The following is a 23,906-nucleotide window of genomic DNA, read 5'->3' on the forward strand; positions in this document are numbered from 1 at the left end:
CTCTGCCAACAGGTTTAAGTCTTGATGTGTAGTACGTTCTGGATTAGTCGCGAGCCGCTCCATCGTGCGCTCGACGTATCGTGGCGATAGCGAGTCTGGTCTCAACTCTACACTAGCTGGGAAGTGTTGCTTTAGACATGTAGTGATGGGGTCATATCGATATTTTTATTTTTAGTTTTATCGACACATGCATTTTTTTGGGATTAATGCTACTTATCTTCGTTTTGAAATATGTGTTTTTTTACATCATATTTATATTACTAAGCTAAATTTTTTTGAGTACTTATCTACCAAAGTACTTACTTTTAAAGTAACTAACTGTTTACGAAGATACTTTAATTATTATCTATGCGTAGTTTTTAGTAGCGCGTCAATAGAAAACCTTAGAACCTAGTTAACACAAACATATTCTAATGTTATTTAAAAAAATGTATCCTTACTAAAACACCAAAAAGTATCGATAAGTTTCCCATCCCTAGAGTGAGAATACAAGGTAAGTGCCGGCGACTATCGCAAACCAACGCTCTAAGCTGTGCTTCACCAACATCCGTGCAGGATCTGATTACAATGAAACACCGAGACGACATCTCGCTTACCTACGATCTATGTTCTGGTTTTAAAACTATGACTTTGAAATGGGCTTTTGATGAGTTTATATTCTTTTTTTCTCTTTTGTAATGACTCCTTCATTAAGGACTTAGTCATAGTGTGGCGGGGTAGTTGGAAAAAAAAAACTCGCTAGTGCTCGTCATTTTTGATGGTGGTCAGAAGTTCACGTCATAGATCCTAAGGTTAAAGAAATGTTTGTTGCTGTCAATAAGCATTCCCTAACCGATTAAAAAAAAAGTTCCCTCATTGTGTCGCGGGGATACCACACACATTCAATTCACATGCTCTAAGACATCAAGACTCGGGACAAGCATTCGTGGATCACACAAACGCTTGTCGTACTCGGGATCGAACCCGCAACACGTCTCACACAGTGGGTTTGGCTTAGCGACCTCAACCACTGGACTTTCTGTGAAGTGTAATTGTACAGAGAATTTCTGTTCGTAATCTATATTTACATATAATAAAATTGTAGAAAAGTGAAAACTGTACATTTAATATTTAAAAAAAAGAATAATTGCAGGGTGGTCTACGAACGATTCCGATGCCGAAAATATGATTTTTAGAATTTTTGTCTGTTTGTCTGTTTGTCTGTTTGTCTGTATGTATGTCCGGAAAGATCTCGGAAAGTACTGGATAGATTTGATTCAAATTTTCAGAGAATATCAACAAGAGGTCCGGTCAACATACTTTTTACTTATTATCTCGCTTTTCGTTACAGGGGGTGAGCAGGAGCCTTTTATATCTATAAACAAATATCCGAATATCTCATAAACTACTGAATATATTTCTTTCAAGTTTTGCATGAACCTTATCGTACACATGGTACAACAAATATACAAAAACCATAACGCTACTATGCAGGGGGCATGAGCAGTAAAGTTTTAAATTTTTGGACTCACCCGTAACATCGTGTAATACAATTGTGAAGTGTATTTTCACCCCATTGAGTAGCAGGCAGCACGGTCATCAATTTACTCAAAAAACATCACGCTATTTATCTTAAGACTTTTGGCAGAGCAATAATATATTTTTTCGAAAGTAAATCATTTTCACAGAATCAGTCATTTTATTCTCTTTCAAGTCTAATGTAGACCTAAAAGCGCGACAATAATTAAAATAAAAGAAACATAAACTATTAATACTTTTATTATTATTCTTTTGATGCAAATGTTACTTCGTAATCGGTACATTCTTGAAACAAAGGAACTTAAATTATTTTTATTTTTATTGGTGTACTAAAATTACTCAAGTTCAAATGTGGAGTGCCGTAATATGATTTTGTGTTTATTTACGATAGGTGTATATACCTATGTTTTTAGCTCGGTAATGTTGGCGATGCTACTTCAAGATAAAAGAATTCGTAGTGACACTCAACCCAAAGTTGCATGTAGTTCACATTGATCTCATCTATAATTATGCATAACAATAAATTACTGAACGACACAGTTAATTTTATTACCTTGGTTCATCTGTAACAACTAGCAACAAAAATATAAACTTTCAAACAAAAAAAAGCCTTTCAAACAATGAAATAATGTTTTCTTAAATTTGCAACATTACATAGGCCAAAAGTATTTCGGATAAAAAAGCCCAGAAAACTTGCATAAAGACTTCATAATAGGTATGCAATGTGAAAGATCTATAAGACCAAAGCTATCAATTAATAAGAGCGTACGCTAGACGGTTTTTGACATTACGTATCTATTAATAGAACATTGTCTACTGATACCTGGGATTTTTCAATATTTTAACGATTTGATTGGTCTACATCCGCCATTATAGAGACCGCACACGTGGCCCTTCCAAAAATTCCTGTAACAATTTATTGTAATTTCTACTTATTTAAAATTTTCTTCTTTCGTAGCCTTTTAAAAACAGGGGACACGGACACGACAAGACTGAATGAATTTCTGAGATCCCAAAGCTAAGCCGACGAGGATTAGGAACATATTTTTGGAATTTTCCCCAATAAGGCTGATAATAGCGTGTAGCTATCAGCACTAAATAGAACTCATGCGCATGAAGTCACTTTTATGTTCATATTTTGCTTTGTCGTAACATCACAAATTAGACATATCCTATACTTTAGACTTTTGTCATTGTCAATTTAAAAAAAGGGGTGTGTGATATATTTTTTTCACGCTATTTATTTATCAGCAATTTAAAGGCAAATCATGATCAAAACACCAGGGGGCCAAGATAACACGTTTACCAACTTTTTTATTTTGGAAATATTCCAAATGTTTGTGAGGAAGATCAGTTTTAGTATTAAGGGGACAATCAAACATAACGTGTTTCAGGAAACCGTTTATCTGGGCGCAATTTTGCAAAATCTTATATCTTATGACACTATGTTACATCCACAGTTACCAAGCCCGACTCTCACTTCACCAGCTCCGTCCACAAAAATAATTTGGCATCTTATTTATATCGTCAGAAAACATCGTGTGTGAAAATAACAACTGTCTGGCTATCACTGTTCCTGAGAAACAGCCAGGTGATAGACAGACGAACGGACACCGGGGCCTCAGTAATATGGTTCTGGTTTACCTCTTTAGTTACAGTATAATAATAATTTTATGATACCTCATAATCACTATCATAATCCGTCTAACAATTTCAGGTGCAGGCCGGCCAAAGAACAGACGTGCTCGAAAATCATAACCCACCCAATTAGAAAATGGAAACCCTTCGAAAGTAAAACATTCTTAGCAGAATTGCTAAGACTGAGTTATTCCTTCTGTTATTTTTTCATACTTGCATCCCCCCCCCATTTTTCGACGGCTCGATTTGTTAAACATGTCTTAACGAACACTCGCACATAATTCACGTTTAAATTAATATTGTACAATTCGTTCGGAAGCTATGATATCACAGACAGGCAGGCAGGCAGATATGTCTAAGTTATAAGCCCCTCTTTTTGGGATTAAATAAGAAAAAGTCATAAAACAACTGTGAAATATTTGACACCAGGATAGTATCGTAAACGATGAAATGTGTTTGATTCAAACATTTGATAGTCTTTGGGCCGCTCAAGATTCATTATAATTTAGAAAAAAAAGCAAGAAAAAAGAAGGGTTTCATTTGCGATGATCGTTATTATTAAACTTCATAGTTTTTCACATCTTGAAAATCACGCAGACGAAGTCGCGGGCAACAGCTAGTCAAGAAATATACTTGATTTAATTTACAGCTAATTAGCTGATGCGCACTGATATATTCTGTTGAATGAGTTTTAAGTATTAAGCCCAGTTAAATACCGCGTTATTTTAAATTACACTCAGTCTTTGTTAACAACTTGTGTTATAATGCTATTGGAATGATTTTTGGAAATTGTGTTGAACTATTTTTTATATTTAATGTGCTACTCAAACCAGCAATGAGACAAGAAGTGTTTTATTATTCTTTGTTATTAAAAAAAAGTACTTTTCTAAAGATATACGGAGTTACTTTTGCATTTTTTAATTTAAGTATGGACTCACTTTTTCTTCTTTTTGAGGCACGCAACAAATTCCCAGAAATGTTCTTTTGAATGAATAAATATAAAACAGATATCGAATGTAATATAAATTTGTCTAAAGAAATTCGTATAATGTTTTGTTGTACCAAATTAATTGGTTTACAAATTGGGAATTTGATATCGAACATTTTTACCATTTTTTTACGTAGTTGTTAACAACGCTTTTGTTATTCTAATTTAGAGAACCATTGTTAAAAGCATATTTTATGAATTCGGTATTAATTTCTATTCCAGTTCGTGATATTTCAATAATTATTTAGTTTGGTAAATGGCGACCTGCTCAGTACCGATTAACCTAAAATTACAGGGCATGTGGAAAATTTCTAGCAACATAATTAAGAAAAAAATCTTCGATTAGGGATCAGCTATTTACACAAGAAACGACGAAAAGCGTTATAAAAACAAACAGAAATCCCTCAGACATAGAACTAGAACGATATTTAATTTTGTACGTCGGTTATGTAGGCCCCCAAGGCATTATGTAGCTTTCCGAGCCACGACACCGCGGAATGCGAAACAACGTGTGAGCAGAATAGAAAGAGCCCTCGACCTCGAAGGTATAAAAGGATTTCGACCTCAACAAATTTTTATTGAGGATTTAGAGAAAAGATTGGAATTTACGGATTCCGTGCAGGCTAATATTGAAGTGTAGGTATTGGTTTTAAATATTTCAGGGGTTTTATACTGACGTATAGCTGATGTTATAGTTTTTAAATCATTTCTTTTAATCATTCATGATCATATATAACTACATTAGCCACATTCTCCAGTTGTAAGTTATACACAAGTTAGCTGTTTAGTATATGCTCGTTTAAATGGACTATATACTGCTTAGGTTGGCAGTTAGTACATACATATTATATTATGTAAACAGCCACTCATATTTATCTTTATGAGTTACTGCATAACTTTCTTCTCTTAACCCCTGAACAACTCCGTTACATATGTCACAACGTATAAAATTGGTACCGTCTCAAAAGTTCCACAAAAAACAAAACACGACGAACAAAGTAATAAATAAAATCTATCGTCTCCAAATATCTTCCGGGTTTCATGTTCGGCGATTTGGCTGAAATATGTTTCATAAGCGGGGCCCCTGGTGAGAGAAACAAAACTGATAGACCGCACAGTTTTTATTACTGACCGTGAGAAGAATTCGCTACAGAACTGCATATTGCAAGATTTTTTACGGCTTGACCACAGCCGCTCCACGAATTGTGGGAATAAAACAATGAGGGAAAAAGAATAAGCTTCGAAATGTTGAACAGAATGAATTTGTAATTCGGTTTTGGGATTTCGTACTGTTTCGCTGGATAGGTATTTGTTGAAGGAATTAGCTCAGTTCTATAGCTGAACAGTTCAGACCGTATATTGCGATGCGAAAAATGTATGTGCGGTAATAAAATTCCTTTTCAATGAGTCACATGACTTAGACTTCAGACTTTTCTACATTTTGGTATTAAGTTTGTTTCGATGGAAAATAAAACGTCACTGAATCTTACGACTATGTATCGTACCACTATGTCTCAATATGTGCTTTGTACTCAATATAGGTAGTTTAGATGCCAAAAGGTGGAAATTAAATAGTTAATTAAATTAACATGCAGTAAAATCTGCAACTTTAGCTGCCTTATAAAATTATTGCTTTCATGTTTGACGATTTCAAATATGTTAGCGGTTAAAAATGAAGAATAATAAGGTGGATAATAAACGAAAACAAAAATTTATATAACGTATAAATTTATTTACATCATCTACCTAAATATTTAATTGTTCTTAATTGTTAAACCTATTTAGTGAGAGTTATAATTCTGTTTCGTACGGGCCTCACGAATTTGGTGTAATTCGTTTTAGTCTTCGATATGATGGGTTTGAACTTGAGCTGTATTTGTTTCGTGGTTGTGATCAACTTCTCCCCTTCCGTCGTCACTGGCGCATACATCTCGAAGTTCTGCGCGTGGCCGTTTTTGCTCATCCCTGATTGCTCGGCCATTTTCCTCAGCCACACTTCGAAATTTGACAGCTTCATACTCGTTTTCTTCAATGGTATGTTGTACTTCTTCGATCTCCCTTTCTTTATCACCGCCCTCTTTGAATGATACTTCGTCGGTTTCTGTATTTCTAATTTCACTTTGTATAAAACTGAAAGGTTCTCTTGTCTGGCCACTTCTTGGATCTGATCAAAGAATTTCTGGAACTGTGAGTTTGCATCGCTGCCTTTTACTTCAAATGATTTAGGTATTTCTTTGATGTGTGTTCCATACTTTGAGTCGTGTAGATCTGAAAATACAAAAAAAACGTCTAAAAATGGAATGGGTTATTCTGGGATATAGGTCTACTTACACCTTTGTCATACTGACTTACAGAAGTATCTAAGAACAGCGCACAGAAGATGCTATGATGAGATGAGATAATAATATGAATGTCACAAGTAGCTATCACGTCTTGATCATTGTCTAGCGGATTGCAAAGACTAAAATACATTTTCAAGTCACCTACCTAAGCGTTGTTTTTCTATATGGCTGTTAATTTGCTTAATCTATTTCTTGCTGGAAATTTGTAGAAAATCCATATAAAATGAAAGATAATACCAGAATTTATCTACTTACTAATAGTAACAATCTAATATATGTCTGAACACTTCATTTTGGAATTCATTCAATTATTATTTATTTTTCAGCGATCCTATGTCTTCTATGTATAAAAGATTGGTATACTTAATATCTCTAAGGCCACTGTTTTTGCATCGAGACAGATAAGCTTAATTAATGCTTAAACAACTACTTACTCTCAATATACTCCTGTGATTTAACCCAACTTACAACTACAATAAGAACAATTAATTTTATTTTCGTAAACCGCGTCATCTTCGTTGTGACTTCAAAGAAAATACTAAAGTTTGTGTGGCGCAGATGGCTTATATCCAGATAGAAATTTTCAGCAAAAAATAGTCTACGTTTTGCAAACATACACACTTGTCGCGGCGCTAAGCCTATTAACCCTGTAATGCCGACGTGTTTTTGGTGACCAGGTGCTATAGAGGATCTTCTTTTGTAACAAATAATTTGTATACAGTTTTTATTCTTGGGTTATTGAACTATCAAGTATTATGTATGAAATATTTTGAAGTTCGTAGAATATTTTAACAACCTACATGGATTTGGCAACCTTCCGAGAAACCATAGATGTTTGGAGGGAGTCGTTAACCCTGTATCGTTCTAACATTATACAAATACAGATTTAGTAAATTAGAGTTTGTTGTTACATTTGTAATGAAAACTGTTTATTTGAGGTTATGGCGTTATACAAAAGCGAAAACGAGAGCTATTTGATGAAAATAATTTATTTTCAAAACTTCATATTTATTCAAAATCAAAATCAAAAAGTTTTTATTTCAAATAGGCCGTTTCTCAGGCACTTTTACGCACGGTTCCAAAGTGTCATTCTTATGGAGAAGAACCGGCAAGAAACTCCATAAGTTACTCTTTTGTTTTATTGCTTTGCTATTGCGTGATCTGCTACTATGTGGCCCAGGATAGAAAGTCGTTGAAGGATTTGTTGGAGGCCCAGAAGTTAGACACACTAGCAGCCCACTGGGCTAGATGAAAAAAATGGTTTATCAAATGGAATGACCTTGTGTCATGGTTTATCTATTGCTTATCATGGTGCCATAAGCCTAAGCAAATTATTTAATAATGAAGATCGGATAACAAAATTACGAGCATACTAATGCGAACGCTGACCCGTAACATGAGTAACAAATAGGCCAATATAATTACCATCCCAAGTGGAACCCATACTCCCATAGCTTAGCTATTGTGGTCGGTAATATCTTATTCATATTAGATCGCATTTCAATACAAAGGAGCGGTTATCTCGGTGTTAATTCTGTTATCAACCGTCTTCATTAGATGTTGTGTGAGGAAATACAAAGTAATACTGGGAAAAGTATAATCTTTCATAATGGAAAGAAATGTAGTTTCAATTGATATTCGAAACTGCTGCTGCTGATTCATGCAAATATTTTCTCTAGGTATAACATAAGTAATAATGAATTCGGAAAAAATCAAAAAGAAACGAAATTTATCCAACACAGTTTGTTATTAAATTTGTATTTATTTTATTCATTTTGTATTTATCGGGGTAGCCCGACTAGTTTCGGACCCAACCGGAGTCCTTCATCATAAGCAGACGCGGCGGGATCGCGAGTCGAACTCACGATATCACGATAGTTACTATCAAAAAACATTTTGTGTTGGATAAATTTCGTTGAAATTCCTTTAAATCTAATTAAATTTTTATAAAAGTCTCGTATAAGATATCGATTTAGAATACTTTTTCATACTATTTATGCAGTTCACATTTATCACAGTAGCACTAAAGTGTTAAAATCCTTAGGAGTCGGCTGCTTATCTCGCGCCATTGTTCACAAGCAGCTGAGTACGTGTTTACAAAAATTCTAGGTATTCATGAATGGAAACTCTGAATCTATGCCATTAAGGAGATAAGAGTGATCATGAAGCTATCTATGAGACTGGAAACAATAGGATTTTTCCGCATCAGGTGCATTTGATCAAAAAAGAGGAAGAAAGAAACGTGGTTAAGGCTGTGATTACTATAGACGATTTGTGATAAGATGATAATGAAGTAGATGGGCTAAATCTTAGCTCTGATAACACGTGTAATAATGCTGTTGCAACTTGTTCCAATTGAGGTCATGTAATCAGAATGTCAACAAACCTCATTATGAGAAAGCCAATGGTCTGTAGTGCACGTGTTACCTACTTGGTTGGTTATTTTTTTTGGATTTGTCGATGTGAGTGTATACAAATGTTTTTCAAGGTGTTGTTATAGTGGACAGTATTTCTAGATTACCAATATTGCCTAATTATGGTTTATGCAAATATTTGTTTTCATTTTTGTTGTTAACTATTATGAATTTTTTACTTTTATATCTTCAGTGGCAATGGCTGAAATGAGTTGTCTTTAAATCCCAATTTTAGCAAATCCTATATCCGTTTGAATTTTTTCATAATAATTTGAAAAGGTTCTGTAATTTTAATTACCAACAATACACAATTCCAGTATTTAAAATATCATCGACTTATCTATTGATATGATTAAATTCTTGAACTTGAACAACTTGGCAAAGGGTCCAAAAGTTTTAGTAGAAATATCTGCGCTTTGTGTATCAGATTAGTTTGCTAGATCTGCGTTTAATACATTTCTAGGGTCGTAGTTTGAAAAGTTTACTGTTTTCGAGATAGTGGACAATAATCTAAAGTTGTTATTGGAAGTTTGTAGCAAGAATGCTTTTCACAATTTCATATCCACTGAACAAATTATATTGTGTTTTAATTAATTTCTAGTTTCGTGTGCCAAGATACTTGACCGTGCTTTCATCATAATTCATGTCGCTGTGTTAAAATGAAAACACGGGTTTTCTGCAGCTTTAGAAGTTTGACATTTTTCTTGACTGTCCATTTACGAAATTTAATCTACCAAGTAAATGTATTTTTAAAACTACGTTGAAAATCATTAAGATATTATTGTGAGGAGGTCTGGAGTTCAATCGATTTTCATCATAAGTGAATCAGTCTTTATTTACTTATTTTCTTTTTTATGTGGTATAAATCTGCTACTATATAAGACTGTTAATTGGGTTGATATTATTATATTATATACACTCATGCATATGATAATACCTACTAGAAAACTATTTACTTTAAATCAAATGACAGAAGAAAATACACTCAAAGAGAAGTTAAAGAACAAATAAATAAAACAAATAATTTATACAAGTGATATTCGTCTATCAATACCAAGTGCGAAATTCTTCCTGACATTTTTCAAAAAATTTGATAGTAAGCAGTAGTGTCCAGTGTTAGACAAAGTTTCATCTAAGTTATCACGCTCAATCAATACTTATTGAGAAGTTCCCAGTGTTCCCAATTGCATTCGGTTGTGTGGCGCTCTCTGGAGTCTAAACAGGACTTGTTTGTAGAAGTGAGTCTTCTACAAACTACTACCGGGTTAGAAGTTAATTTGGCTTTTCCGTAACCAATTTTCAAGATATAAGTAGGAATGTAAGTACGTTTAAATTATTAATTAAAAATAGTTTTATCTCTTGGTAAATATGATAAAAAAACTAAATGATGAGAAAACTGAAACATCTAAATGTTTCCAAGGCCGTTAAAAATCGGACAGCCAACATGCGACAAGTAAGACATTGATATTCATTTATTTTGAAATTGCCTTCTATTTAAGACGTTGTTTTTTAACATTACAGTCATTGCAATTGTCATGGTACTACAAGCCTTACACTGTAATAAAGGTTGTCCGCTCATTGAAATGAAGATAATTGGCCTTAACTCCAGGACGTGATCACAAATTACATTTCTCTGAGGATATTTCACTCAAATGTAATAAACTCGTCGAAAATATGTTTTGTTTTCTAAATAGAATGTTACATCTATGTATAAACTTAAAATGTCATATTCTAAAACAGTCTGACCTTTTTAAGCATGTCACTAATATTTTTTAATCGCAGCAAAAACAAACAAATATAGATTATAATACTTTTAAATAGAGATTATTATTGCAAGTTTCTCCAGGGACATGTAAGGCATATATAACTCAAATAGTAAAAAGTGTGAAGGTTCATAATTAAGGTTTAATGGCTGTTTTAGATCGACCCCAAACTAATCCGGGTTCTTAATTAATAACATCGCATTGAAATCCGATTAACTCGTTATATCACTTTTATTTCATTTTCTACTCTATTCGTTCAGTGTTAAAATTCAATTTGACTCATGAGGTTTGCTCTTAATGTATTGTTATTCTGAAGGTGCGTTCAAAGTTTATTTGAATTTAAATGGTTTTAAAGGGTGTTCGAAATTTGTTTTATGACGTATATTTATTTTGCTATGATGAAGATGAAAACTGAAATTGGTGAGTAACCGTACTTAGTAGTAATATATTTTATACTAGCTTTTCGCCCGCGGCTTCGCCCGCGTCGATATCGGTTATATCGCGTTTCCAAGAGAACTCTTCAAAAGTCCGGGATAAAAACTATCCTATGTTCTTTCTCAAGACCAACTCTATCTCTGTACCAAATTTCATTAAAATCAGTTCAGTGGTTTAGACGTGAAAGCGTAACAGACAGACAGACAGAGTTACTTTCGCATTTATAATATAAGTAGCAAAACTCTCAAGGAAGTCAAAATAAGTTCACATAAAAACTATTTAGAATCTTAATCTACATAATAGGTTTGTTTATCTATTTATTTCATTTTACATCTAAAAACAAACATCACTCCCAAAAAGTTAAACAAACATTAGCACTATCCATCATTTTGTATAGGCTGTTTTGAACTAACCTAAATGTGAATAGTTGATTTGGAATGGCCGAACTCCAGACATTACCCGGCGGCAAACAAATAAACGAATATTATTCCATGAAATCGATATAGAAATGAATGTTTATTGATAAAGTTTGGCAATTATTTTCTTTCTACATAAGTGGATGTGATGCTATGATATTTTAGGTCATGAAATAATATCTAGTCTTTGAGAGGTCGCTGTCCGTTCAATTTACTAATTTATTGGTATCTAAAATAATTCATAGTTGGTAATTCTTATTTACTAAAGGTTATGAGTAAAACCAAACATACATGACAATCCACAAATCGAATCGATGATTTTTTTGTTTTGTCGGAACAATGTGAGAATTGGAATAGAAAAATTAAATCGTATGGGAATAATTTAGCTTGTTGATTTTCTCAGAATTATTTAAAAAATATTATTTTTATTAAATATAATATAATGAAAGAAAAAAAAAGATTGCTATTTATGATTAAAACATTAAAAATTTGAAATTTCAATTATAATCAGTCCACCCGGCCTATCTCAGTCCTTTTTCTCCCAAATTATTTAAAAATTATCTTCTTTTCTCGGAGACTAATTTTAAATATTATTCAGCTATTAGCTATTAGAGCAATGCAAGCTGAAAGAGTTTCGAATATGACGTACACATGGTGACCGAAGTCTACGCGTAACAAACTTTATGAAAAAGAAAACTAAAAAATCTCTAGTCAAGAATATATAATGTAATATTAATTTTATCCCTTAAAATTAACGTTATAATTTTCTAAAACAACACAATATGAAAAAGGAAAGTCTATTTGTATCATATGCCGCGTCAATTTCGTCGATATTAATAATTAATATCATTTCGCCGCAGATCATCAATCATTACGTAGGTACTTATTTATTTAGCACAATTCTGCACTTCGGTGTATTTAGCGGTGACAAGTATAAATTAGCACTGAGGTTTGATAATTCCATTAGAATACTTCTATGTTTAATTAGACTTAACTATGAGAGGAGCTCTACATTATTATTGTTGAAAATTATTTTGACAGATTTGTAAACTGCTTTCAACTGCTTCAGGCATTTCCAGAGATCTAAGATTCAATTATGTAGGGTTGATTTTAACTGAACAAGTTCTCAAAATATCTTATCTCTGAAAATAAAATGATAACAGAATTTCGACGTACAAGACAGACAAATAAAATTTAATATTCGAAATCAGAATTTTTTCAAAGCTAGCGAATCCGCAGCACAATTTCTAATTTATAAAAGCAAGAAAAAAGCATGGACCCGATACCTTGGTATTGACTTACCAATTTCCATACCATTAATAACGTCACCTAACTAATAAAACAAACTGAAGACTTACAACCCTGTCCGCCCTTTTATCAAAAAAAGGTGTGAAAATAAAGTCAACTCCCCAGCGTCGGCTCCGGAGTAAAACTTGAAGCTTTTTCCAATATTACTTATTTGATTCATCAAGCAAACTTTGAAGTATCTCTCCCATTCCTCCCTTGAAAGGGGAGTCCATTTCTCAGGGGAACTCTTACATAACTCGCTTCCCCTCACGTGAAATGTTAAATATATTACATACGTTTATTACTTTGACTGATTTGGAAAATGATTTACTTAGCTTCGCTTTTGGTAATTGGATTTATTTATTGAATTTTTTTAATGACTTGTTAAGATACTGATGCTTTTTTAATATTGTTTCTGTTCTGACTGATAGTTCTATTGAGAAAAATTATAGCCAGATTCGTAGCTTCCCATACACTAACTTCTTTTAAGTTTTGTTGAATTATTTTAAAGATTTGTGTGAACCAATACACGATTGAATTACACGAAACCCCCCTTGGCAACAGCAAATTTTAGTCGGAAGAAAAAAACCTAAAGCCTTCTGGCTAGTATAGGATTATTGGACTTGTACCTAAATCTATTATCGGGATGTGGTTGACTTTGCCTCGTATCGACTTCTCATTATTAAGGCTTTCGAGGTCAATTATAACAAACTTTAAGAGGTAACGCTACCGACTCTACTAGAAGCCTTTGTTTTTTTTGGTCAGTTGAGGGTGTTGTCATAGACGACTCCTCGGGGGATTGCTATGTATAATATTTTTTCAATAATTTGACTGAGCGCCTGATAGATTTTTACTTTTTATACCCAGTCATCATGCCTACATTATTCATCGCAAACTTATTTAGTGTTGGCTATAAAGTCGTATTATATAATTTACTTCTTCCGAGCAAATATTTCTGTTGATCGCGAACGTAAACAGCTTTCTCAAGTCCTTGTAGTTTTTCTTTTGATTAAGTTTGCTGTTTGACGACAGTTTAAGTTTCTTGAGTCCGTGTCGAGCGACATTTTGCATTTTATTATTAGTTTACAAGAGTCATAGTGGAAAATGGCTGACATAATAAATCAACTGTGGATATTGAAATTTTTTGAGGTCATTTGACATAAATTGAGTGCCATAATGTTCTATCGTGTAAAGAGGAGACATTCATATTGATAGTGTCAAACAATTGATAGAGAATAGTAGAGCATTTTGTTTAAAAATGTTGTGCTGTTAGGCTGCAGCACCAGACTGTTTATCAAAACCGTGATATTTAGAAAGTTAAAATTTTCGAAGATATTTTTCTCTTACCGATATAATAACAACTACTAAAATTAAAGGTTCAGAAGGAATTAAAAGACCTTCGCCCTTACGGACATAAACTTATACTTTTAAAAGAAACAAATTGTATTAGGAATAGAAATTAGGACAAAAGAATAAATTCTATTTTTAATTTCAAATCGTATTTTAGAAATAATAAATACAAACAATTCGATTGAAACCGAAATTAAACAAAAAACCCAACATACAACAACAAATCCATTCCGAATCTCAATTGAATCCAGAAAAACACACGACTCGTTAATTCCAAACATTGTATCATAAAAACGGGAATAATAAAAAGGCATACTAACGAATAAGGTGAATTGAACATTCTGAAATAAACAGGAAGTGGATAAAAACGTGACAAAAAGCCACGAAGCTTCGTGACTGCCCCGATAATGAAGGGCACACGAATTGAGTAATAAAAGTTTTACAACCCCAAACAGTGGGTCGCGAAGGGTCTATTTGTGAGCTAGTGTTTGACCGCGAATTCATTTGTCATTTTTGGTGACAAATGTAATATCATATGGCATCTAGATCTCTATTAGGTTTTGACAAACTGGGACTAAATCAGTCTGGTAATTTTTATTCGCTACTTTTGTTTAATCCTTGCGTTGAGTGGGGTTGCACGAACCATTAAGTCACATGCACTTAGACACCCACAAAATCGATTCGTGGATCACGCAAAGGCTTATCCTACGCGGGGGTTTTAGCTACGACACGTCGCACTTTGAGTTTGGCGTATGAGCTCAAGCATCTGGGCTGATATTTAGCTGCTTCTCCTGTAGAGAACACTTATTACCTTGACAAATAAGAACGAGGACGTTGAAAATTAAATTTCCTAAAGAAAGTCTAGATGTCTCAGAAATTCTAATTGTCTGCACTTTAACCCATTTAGACCTACCGACCATTACCTGGGTACACTTGGATAATTTTTTTTTTGCAGGTATGATAATATTTTTAATATTATTTGGTATTTATGTCGAAAAAAAATAGTGCTCAATCGGAAAAAAAATACGCCAGTGCAATTGAATGCTGATAATAGTGCAGATGTTTCGTAAATTATTTTTTCTGCGGAGACATGTCCAACAGTAAATATACTACAATTATATAATTATACAAATAATTTCCATCTTTTATAAACTAAAATATTCTTGTTTCATTGTACATTTGAATATCCTAATTATTTATTTATTTTTTAGTTATTTAGACATGAATAATGGTGTACCCTATTTGGTACGGTAGACTATATGCCATTTCAATTAACTTTTTTTTGCTTTTCAGACCATTATCCCTGAATGACATTTATCTTTATTGGAAGAGGGGATGTTGAGACAACGAATGAAAATGATGTATTCATACTTCCGCCTGATAATGCGAATGCAGAACTGACAGAAGGACTCTGGAGACGAAATCAGTCAATGTCAATATCTACCTAGCTTGCTCAGAGGACGCAGAGCTACGTCAACCCTACAGTTAGTTTGGACAACATTGGGATCCGGACACGAATGATGAGCCCCTTCATAAAGTTTTAAAAAAATATAACTGGAGGAAACGGGGATTACGAAGGCTCCACTATCATTATGGCGACCTGATTACCACGTCCCTCAGGAAAAATCACCACTAGAATGGTTTTCTTTGTTTTTTTCGGAGGATGTTTTTGATTTATTGACCACTGAGACGAACAGGTACATAGGAAGAAAAAACCTTGCTGCTGATATAAAAATAGAAGAGATGAAGTGTATGATTGGTGTTCTGTTAGTAAGTGGCTATTCCTCGGTAAATAGAAGACGAATGTATTGGGAGAACTCGCCTGACGTGAAGAATGAGCTCATTGCTAGTGCTTTATCGAGAGACCGCTTTTCCTACATATTTTCAAATCTACATTGTATGGACAACCATCAGTTAGATTCTTCTGATAAATTTGCAAAAGTTCGGCCACTTATGAGCAAATTATCTGCCAAGTTTCTAGACCACTGTCCCCACAAAGAAAACCACAGTGTTGACGAAGCTATGGTGCCTTATTTTGGTCGACATGGATGTAAACAATTTATTCGTGGCAAACCCATTACGGTATGGGTTCAAACTGTGGGTAGGAGCTACTGCGGGGGGCTATATAGCTTGGTTTGAGCCTTACCAAGGGGCCACTACAATTTTGAACGCCAGATATGCTGAATTAGGCCTTGGGGCTAGTGTAGTTTTGACATATTCAGATAAACTAATGAAACTTGAGCTTGGATCCAGATATCACTTATATATTGATAATTTTTTTACCGGGTTACCGTTGGTTGAAGAGTTAACAAAAAAGGAATATGGGTGTAACGGGCACTATAAGAGAAAATCGAACAGGAAAATGTCCTTTGATAGCTAATAAAGAAATGAAGAAGAAGGAAAGAGGAGAGTATGATTATCGTGTTAGTGACTCCATTATAATCTGTAAATGGCATGACAACAGCATTGTTACAGTTTGCTCAAATTCAAACGGGGATATTACCGTGTCATAAGGCAGAGAGATACTCACAACAACTAAAAAAGAAAATTAGTGTATCTCAGCCTCACTTGATTCAGAAGTATAACCAAAATATGGGTGGTGTCGACTTATCTGATCAAAATATTTCGTCAGTCAGAACTAGCATCCGGGGAAAAAAGTGGTACATGCCCCTTATTTTGCATTGTCTTGACATGTCAGTGCAAAATGCCTGGCTACTTTATAGATACAATGGTGGCAAACAAGATTTATTGTATTTTAGACGTCGCATAGCTATATCCATAATTGAATCGAATAAGTCTCGAAGCAAGCCTGGACCTAGCCGACAATCATCTCTAACTATGGATTCCCGATTTGATGACAAGGGTCATTATATAATAAAACAGCCCGATAATAAAAGAACGAGATGTGGACATTGCCACCGACAAAGCCCAGCAAGATGCATCAAATGTAATGTTGGATTGCATGTTGAATGCTTTCTTGCTTACCACACAAAATGCTAATTTAGTGTATGTTTTTCTTGTATTTTTAATAAGTTTTCATTTGCTGCGGTTTTTTTTATTCTGATTACATTTTTAAATAACTATGAACAATAAACAACTTTTTTCTCATTTTTACGGTATTTTTCTTACTCCAAATCCTACTGTACCATATGTGGTACGGCTATTTCCCAGACCCCTTTTATTTCAGGATTTTAATTTTTTAGGTTTTCCTAATATTTAGACCCCTATCAACCTATATACTAAGAAAAAAACAAACATTTTAGAAAAAAATAGTTTCAGGACTAAATGGGTTAAAAGAGAACGACCTCTGAGTTTCTTTCGACGTTTCTTCTCTGGGAAGTCAAATAGGAAATGTTTGTTTTTAAGAACTAATGAATATGAAAATCATATAATTCTCCACACTAATTTTAATAATAAAATTATGTCGGTCTTAAAACAATTTACACGTCCGTGAAAACTCAAACTGAAATAATTCTAAAATTTTGAAGCTAAGTGAAAATAACTTGTTGAAAATAAGTGTTATTTTCCATTTTTTTTTCTTGGAAATTAATTTTCTTTTCAATTAGGCATGTTTATGTAATAGCACGAGTATTCCAAGGCATAAACAATAATGATCTAATTAGATTAAATATTTCTTAAACTGAAAAAGTAAAGTTGTTGATCCAAAAACGATCCCATTTATACCAAATGGTTAAACACATTTATTTTAAATACAGACACAAAGTGCTCATTTTAAATGGCCAAGTTAATTATTTATTTTAGCCCCACGGGCACTTGATAATTATTTCTCCCCAATGTAATTTAAATACTCACTTTATGAATTCCGCATTTTTAATTAAGAATAAAATGTGTGTTTAATAACAAATGACGTGTTTGTTCTTTTAAGGAATTAACTAAAAGAAATTACTGATTAAAATTAATACGTCATATTTTCTGTTCTTTAGCAATGTCTATTTATTCGATATTGACTTAGGACTGACCTTAATGGTTCCTATATTTAATTAATGTGTGCCTTTGCTTTGTTATATATTTATTAATCATGAATTTGTATTTTTTTGTGTAGGTATGAAATAACATCTTTGTTTTTAATATTTTAACTTTTGTTCACTTATAGTAGGTATGTTACCAAGACCCATTCTTGTTATTTTTAATATTATTTATATCGATAACAAAACAAGCCATCGCGTTATCGAGGACCATATCGAGTCCACACTTCGCTCGCTTGCTTCAAACTTGTCAAAATAACAAAGAAGTAATGAAAAGAGCGCTATCGGGTGTCAGCCGAGCGTGTCGATATCGATACTATAACCGAGTGCTCGTACGAGGAAAATATCGGTTTGAGACGAGTTTCTTGTTCGGAGTTCTTGGTGTCAATCCGCGAAGTAAATTACGTATGTTAGACGTTATATCAAATAATAAAGTTAAGGTTTTTGCTTCTCACTCCCACTTATACGACTTTTTTTTTAAACGACTCCCGCATTTAGTAATAAGTCCTTATGTCGCGAGGTGTTTCACAAACATACAAATCAAATACACGAAGACACTCAGACTCAGAACAAGCATTCGTGGATAACACAAACGCTTGTCCTACCCTGGGATCTAACCCAAGACACGACGCGCATAGTGGGTTCGGCGTGGTGACCTCAAACTCGGCTATATGTGCATATTTTGTAAGCTGTGAGCTAAATTTAAAACGTAAAAATACTGTTTTAGCTATTATATGTCATTGAAATTTCATTAAATTATTTGCTATAGTTTACTGTGACATGAAACTAAGAATATCCAAGCCGTAGTTTCCATATGAACACATAACCGCGGCCATCAAGTTGTCTGGCGTCAAAAAGTTGTTCGCTCATAAAACTGCGCTTACTCCTGTATTCATACGACCAAGTTGATGGTCCGTCAAGTTGGTAGGAAAACATGGCGCCTAAGTTTCGTCCCCGCTTCGGTAGCGTCGCCTAATGACATTGTGATATCACTGTGTATTTTAGGTATACGGTAAAGTTACGAAAACTGATGTTGTGGACAGATTTTTGGTAAAGAAAAATGGAAATTTTTGTTTTCCTATTTTTACGGACTAATATTGATAGCAGAAGTTGCGAGCTCTTTTTGTAGCACAGAATTTTGATACAACAAAAATTCATCGCAATTGATGATGATTATTAAATATATATGATTAATTATAAATGTCAAGAGGGTACCACGGCGTCTTAAAATGTATTATTTCGCTCTACGTTATGTCAGGTTTTCACAACCTAATCAGTTATTTGAAGACTTAGGCCTCAAAAGTAGTTCTGCATCTATCTCTATCTGCCGACATAATAATGAGCTATTCACTTAATAGAGATCTGTGTGAACAACAAAATCGTTCATTGCAAAGAAGGAAGTATAAAAACAGTTACACAATGTAAGCTTTAATGTCTGAATAAAACGTCCATAATGCGAAACGCACTCGTTCTATTATCGATAAAATTATACGAGTCATGAAATCGATTGCCATCACTACAGACATGACGTAACGGCTACAATGCCCTTTCAAAAAAACGTTCGAATCGATTTGACAACAGCAGGTGTGATTGTAAACCATAAAATGTATGTGATTTTTTTATAAAATAATAATTTTCCTCGTCTATTTTCATCACGATTATTCAAATAAATGATGAACATGATGACAAAATGACAACCATGACTTTGAAATTGATTGAAAAATTAAAATGTAATTACATTTTTACAATGATTTTATTAAATTAATTTATATACATCAATTTACAGTTAAATTTAATAAAATTGACGAAATAATTTGAGCAAAATAAAAGCTTTAATCGATTGTGAAAGTATCGATATAGTTCAGTGCCATCAATTATACTGTCATCGATAAACTCGAGATTAGGTCTAAGCTGTACTCATACAATGTGTAAGATCTTAATGGATTTACTACAATAGCATAAATGTAAGGAATTCCACTTTATCAGTACCCGTAAGATTAATCGCTGTTGAATTCGATTCATATCTTGACAACATACATCGATTAGGGTTGTCGGTTAAGCCTATTTAATCGAATTTCTTGCTTAATAGCAAATGGTTTCATAATTTTCAGACCAAATTGATATAAAGGCGAAAGGATAGTCGAAAAATAGTAAGAAAAAAGATAAAATGTCGAGACAAAGACAAGGATCGAAAAAAGATTACTTCATTTCATTAAAAGAAAATAAGAATTATTCTCTAACTGATTAAAATTACATAAACTGATGTACCCCGTATGCAATTTACCCCTTGTATTAAGATTTAAATAAAATTTGTCTCGTTAAAGATTCTTTTTTAATCGATGCTACGCGCTAGCTTGTAAATTATAAAAAAGAAATAAAACAAGTTTCAAGAATACGTTGACGTTTAACTTACTATACTTTATATATTCCTTTTATGGAAAGTTCCATCACTTAACGAAATTTTTTTTTTTTTTTTTTTTTTTGTGGGTGGGTGTAAAGTAGTGTACACATAAATTTTTGAAATTCTTTAATATTTAAAATAAAATAGTTCAGACGCATTTGAATAATTAAAATTAACAGTTTTGTGCTTTTTAAGTTGCAATATATCAGTGCCACTGTTGGTATCACCCTACATTGAAGTGATACTTAAAGACACCACCCACCAGCATACACTTCACTACCACTACCGGAATCTTCAACAAAATGTCTCAGCTCAGTGACATTCAGTCAGTCCAGCTCAGGCTTGAGGATACTTTCAACAAAAGAATGGCTGAACTGGAAGCACAACTTACCACCAGCGCAGCAAAAGACACTGTGGCTAAAGTGGCTGAGGAATTTCGAACATTTAGGGAGTTGATGTTTAACATGCTCAGTCTGCTGCGTCAGCAAATTCGTGACTGTGCCCACTCAGTTGACTCCATTGAAACAAGGCACCGTAGGAAGGCTCTTCTTTTCTTGGGAGTGGAGGAAACTGATGAACAGGACAATGTGGCTGTGATTAACAACATCCTTCACAAGAAGATGGCTCTTTCACCCTCAATAAATGCCTGCTACAGGATTGGAGCCCGCGGGGAGGAGCATCACCGGCCATTACTTGTGTGGTTCTCTAATGTTGCTGAGAGGAATGCTGTTTGGAATGCAAAATCAAAACTGCGAGGGTCATCAGTTGCATTAAGAGAATTTCCTCACGAAACCCAGGCAAGCAATCTTCGCCAAAGCACGGCAGCATTTTCGGCATGCGAGCTTGTTGGACGCAAGATGGCACCATCGTAATTAAGGTCGCCGATGGAGATCGCCAAAAGGTCATTACTATGGCTGCATTAGACACCCTGTTGGCGAGACACCCTAAAGGTGCCGGTCAAACATCATCCAGTCCTCGGAGTGGAGGCGTGAGCGCAGGCGCAGGGTTGTCTTCCAAGCGCAAAAACTAGCAGAACTTGCCAAATTCTTTCGTGTCGGTGTACGGTCTAGTGTGTGACGTAATCCTTCTTAACTTCCTTTTAATTGTAAGTAAAGCTGCTTATTTTATCGTTCACCCAAATTACTTTACGACAATTTTAAATAAGGCGTACCCACTTATTGTGCTCTCTAATGCTCAACATTTGGACCGTAGTGAATTAGACCAACTTAACGTAAGCTTGACATCTGTTGATTGTCACAGACTGTAAAATGTTCTGTCAAACTGACATTAGAGTGTTTGGTAAAATGTCTTTTATATTCCGGCTTTTCGTTTATCTGTTGTTTTCTTGTTTATTGTTTCCTAGTGTATTTTTATATTTTTTTTTTTTTTGTTGTGTCCTCGTTTTTATCGATATGTGTGTTAGCTGGCGGGTGGTGCCCAGAGACGTAAAGTTTGTGATTGTTTTTTAATTCTTTTCCTATTTTATAGATTTTTTTTTTTTCCCTTTAAATATCTTTATTTTTAGTTTATATATACATATTATTTTTATTTTATTTTTTTCCTTAAATTTTACATGTCGTCCGGTGATGATTCATTTTATTCTGCCAGTTCGTCGTTTAATGAAAGCTCTTCTACAATTTTCAGAGACTTTAGGAGAGACGTTGCGAAATACTTTCATAGGCCAACCACAACTACAAATTATTAATGTCTGCCATATTAATGCGCAGAGTGTGCCAAGCCATTACAGTGACCTCGTTGACACTTTTTCGAACTCTGGCGTTCATGCCGTCCTGATTTCCGAGACTTGGCTTAAACCTCATCTTCTTTCAACTACTTACCCCCTTCCTGGCTTCGTTCTCATTAGGAATGATCGGGTTGAGAAGAGGGGCGGTGGTGTCGCTATCTACCTACGTAGCGAGTTTCCTTTTAAGATTCTCGCCACCTCACCGGGCTCCTCTGCTTCTTCCGAATTTCTCTTTCTTGAGGTTTTTGTCAAAGGGGCCAAGCTTATCCTTGGTGTTGTTTACTGTCCTCCCACTGTCGACTATTTCTCCAGCATCGAACCGGTGCTGGAATCTATAGGGTCCGAGTATTCACATGTTATCGTCATGGGCGATTTTAACACAGACCTCCTTTCCGAAAATTCCCTTCGCTCCCGTAAACTCCTCGAAATTATAAGGTCCTCAAGTCTTCATGTTCTTCCCCTTCAAGCCACTCACCACATCATTGACGGACATGATACCTGGCTTGACCTTATCCTTTCTTCGAGTCCTTCCTTGGTCTCAGCCTCCGGACAACTTCCTGCCCCTGGTTTTTCCCACCACGACCTCATCTTCCTCTCGTACAGCCTTAAACCCCCTAAACCCCGTCCTAGGGTACTGCACTTGCGTTCTTTTGGCCGTATGGATGTGGAGAAATTGCATAGGGATGGCTTCTCATCTAAAAATGGGACGACTTGTATAGTGCACCTAACATCCGACACTAAAGTCAACATTTTTGCAGGCTAATTAAGGACTTGTACGACATACATGCCCTGGTCCACAAAGTTAAAATCAAACGTCTGCCTGCTCCTTGGATGACCAGGGGAGTTCGCATGATGATGCGGCGACGGGATAGGTTGTTTCGCAGGTTTAGGAGGGAGCGTTGTGAAAATAACTGGCGCCTATTTAAAGCTGCAAGGAATAAGTGTAACCAGGTGATACGTAACGCCAAACGCCAGCACATTCTCAACAATTTATCTTCCTCCTCCCCTGTCGATGTCTGGAAGTTCCTCGGTTCTTTGGGCATTGGCAGGATGAGGAACCTGGACAATCAGTTCACTCTTGGCTTGGATGACATAAATGCACATTTCTCTACCACTTACCCCATGGACCAACAAGCCATGAGTCGTACTTTAAGGCAGCTGTCTGCATTAACCCGGCCTAACATTCAAGCTTTTTTCATTTTCACCAGTAGCCGAAGATGACGTCAAAAGGATTATCCTCTCCATCAAATCCAACGCTGTAGGGGCTGACGCCATCAGCCGTCGCATGATCACTCCCATCCTAGAATTCCTGCTCTCTCCGATTTCCCATATTATAAATTTTTCCCTCTGGTCTGGTCAAGTTCCCGAACAATGGCGTATGGCGTACGTCATTCCTTTACCAAAAGTCCCCAATCCTACCTTGCCTAGTCATTTTTCGTCCTATCTCCATACTCCCATTCCTGTCCAAAGTGTTGGAAGCTTGTGTCCATAAGCAACTGTACCTGCACATCTCGCGGCACCATCTTTTAAACCCGCTCCAGTCTGGTTTCAGGCCTGGTCACAGCACAACGTCCCGCTCTTCTTAAAGTTACTCACGATATTAGGGCGGGCATGGAGGATACTA

General features: G+C 34.8%; 2 protein-coding genes across 2 annotated transcripts; one reads left to right on the forward strand and one right to left on the reverse strand.

The window, feature by feature from the left end:
- Positions 1-4,774: 4,774 nt before the first annotated feature.
- Positions 4,775-7,486, reverse strand: LOC113496733. The gene is made up of 2 exons (XM_026876051.1): positions 6,921-7,486; positions 4,775-6,412 (listed from the first exon to the last, which is right to left on the reverse strand). The coding sequence occupies exons 1-2, from the start codon at positions 7,099-7,101 to the stop codon at positions 5,922-5,924; spliced, it is 672 nt and encodes a 223-aa protein (XP_026731852.1). The 5' UTR covers positions 7,102-7,486; the 3' UTR covers positions 4,775-5,921.
- Positions 7,487-22,157: 14,671 nt separating this feature from the next.
- Positions 22,158-23,045, forward strand: LOC113496734. Its single transcript, XM_026876052.1, has one exon. It carries the CDS (start codon positions 22,158-22,160, stop codon positions 23,043-23,045), a length of 888 nt encoding a protein of 295 aa, XP_026731853.1.
- Positions 23,046-23,906: the final 861 nt, after the last annotated feature.

The sequence above is a fragment of the Trichoplusia ni genome, chromosome 8 (genome assembly GCF_003590095.1).
Source record: "Trichoplusia ni isolate ovarian cell line Hi5 chromosome 8, tn1, whole genome shotgun sequence".
Taxonomy (NCBI): Eukaryota; Metazoa; Arthropoda; class Insecta; order Lepidoptera; family Noctuidae; genus Trichoplusia; species Trichoplusia ni.

Bases quoted from the DNA above. Each gene is read 5' to 3' on its own strand.
- LOC113496733 (XM_026876051.1), bottom strand. From the start codon at position 7,101: ATGTTTGCAAAACGTAGACTATTTTTTGCTGAAAATTTCTATCTGGAT. The intron at 6,413-6,920 runs GTAAGTAGTTGT...TTGTATTTTCAG, and splicing joins ATCACAGGAGTATATTGAGA to ATCTACACGACTCAAAGTAT.
- LOC113496734 (XM_026876052.1), top strand. From the start codon at position 22,158: ATGAAAGCTCTTCTACAATTTTCAGAGACTTTAGGAGAGACGTTGCGA.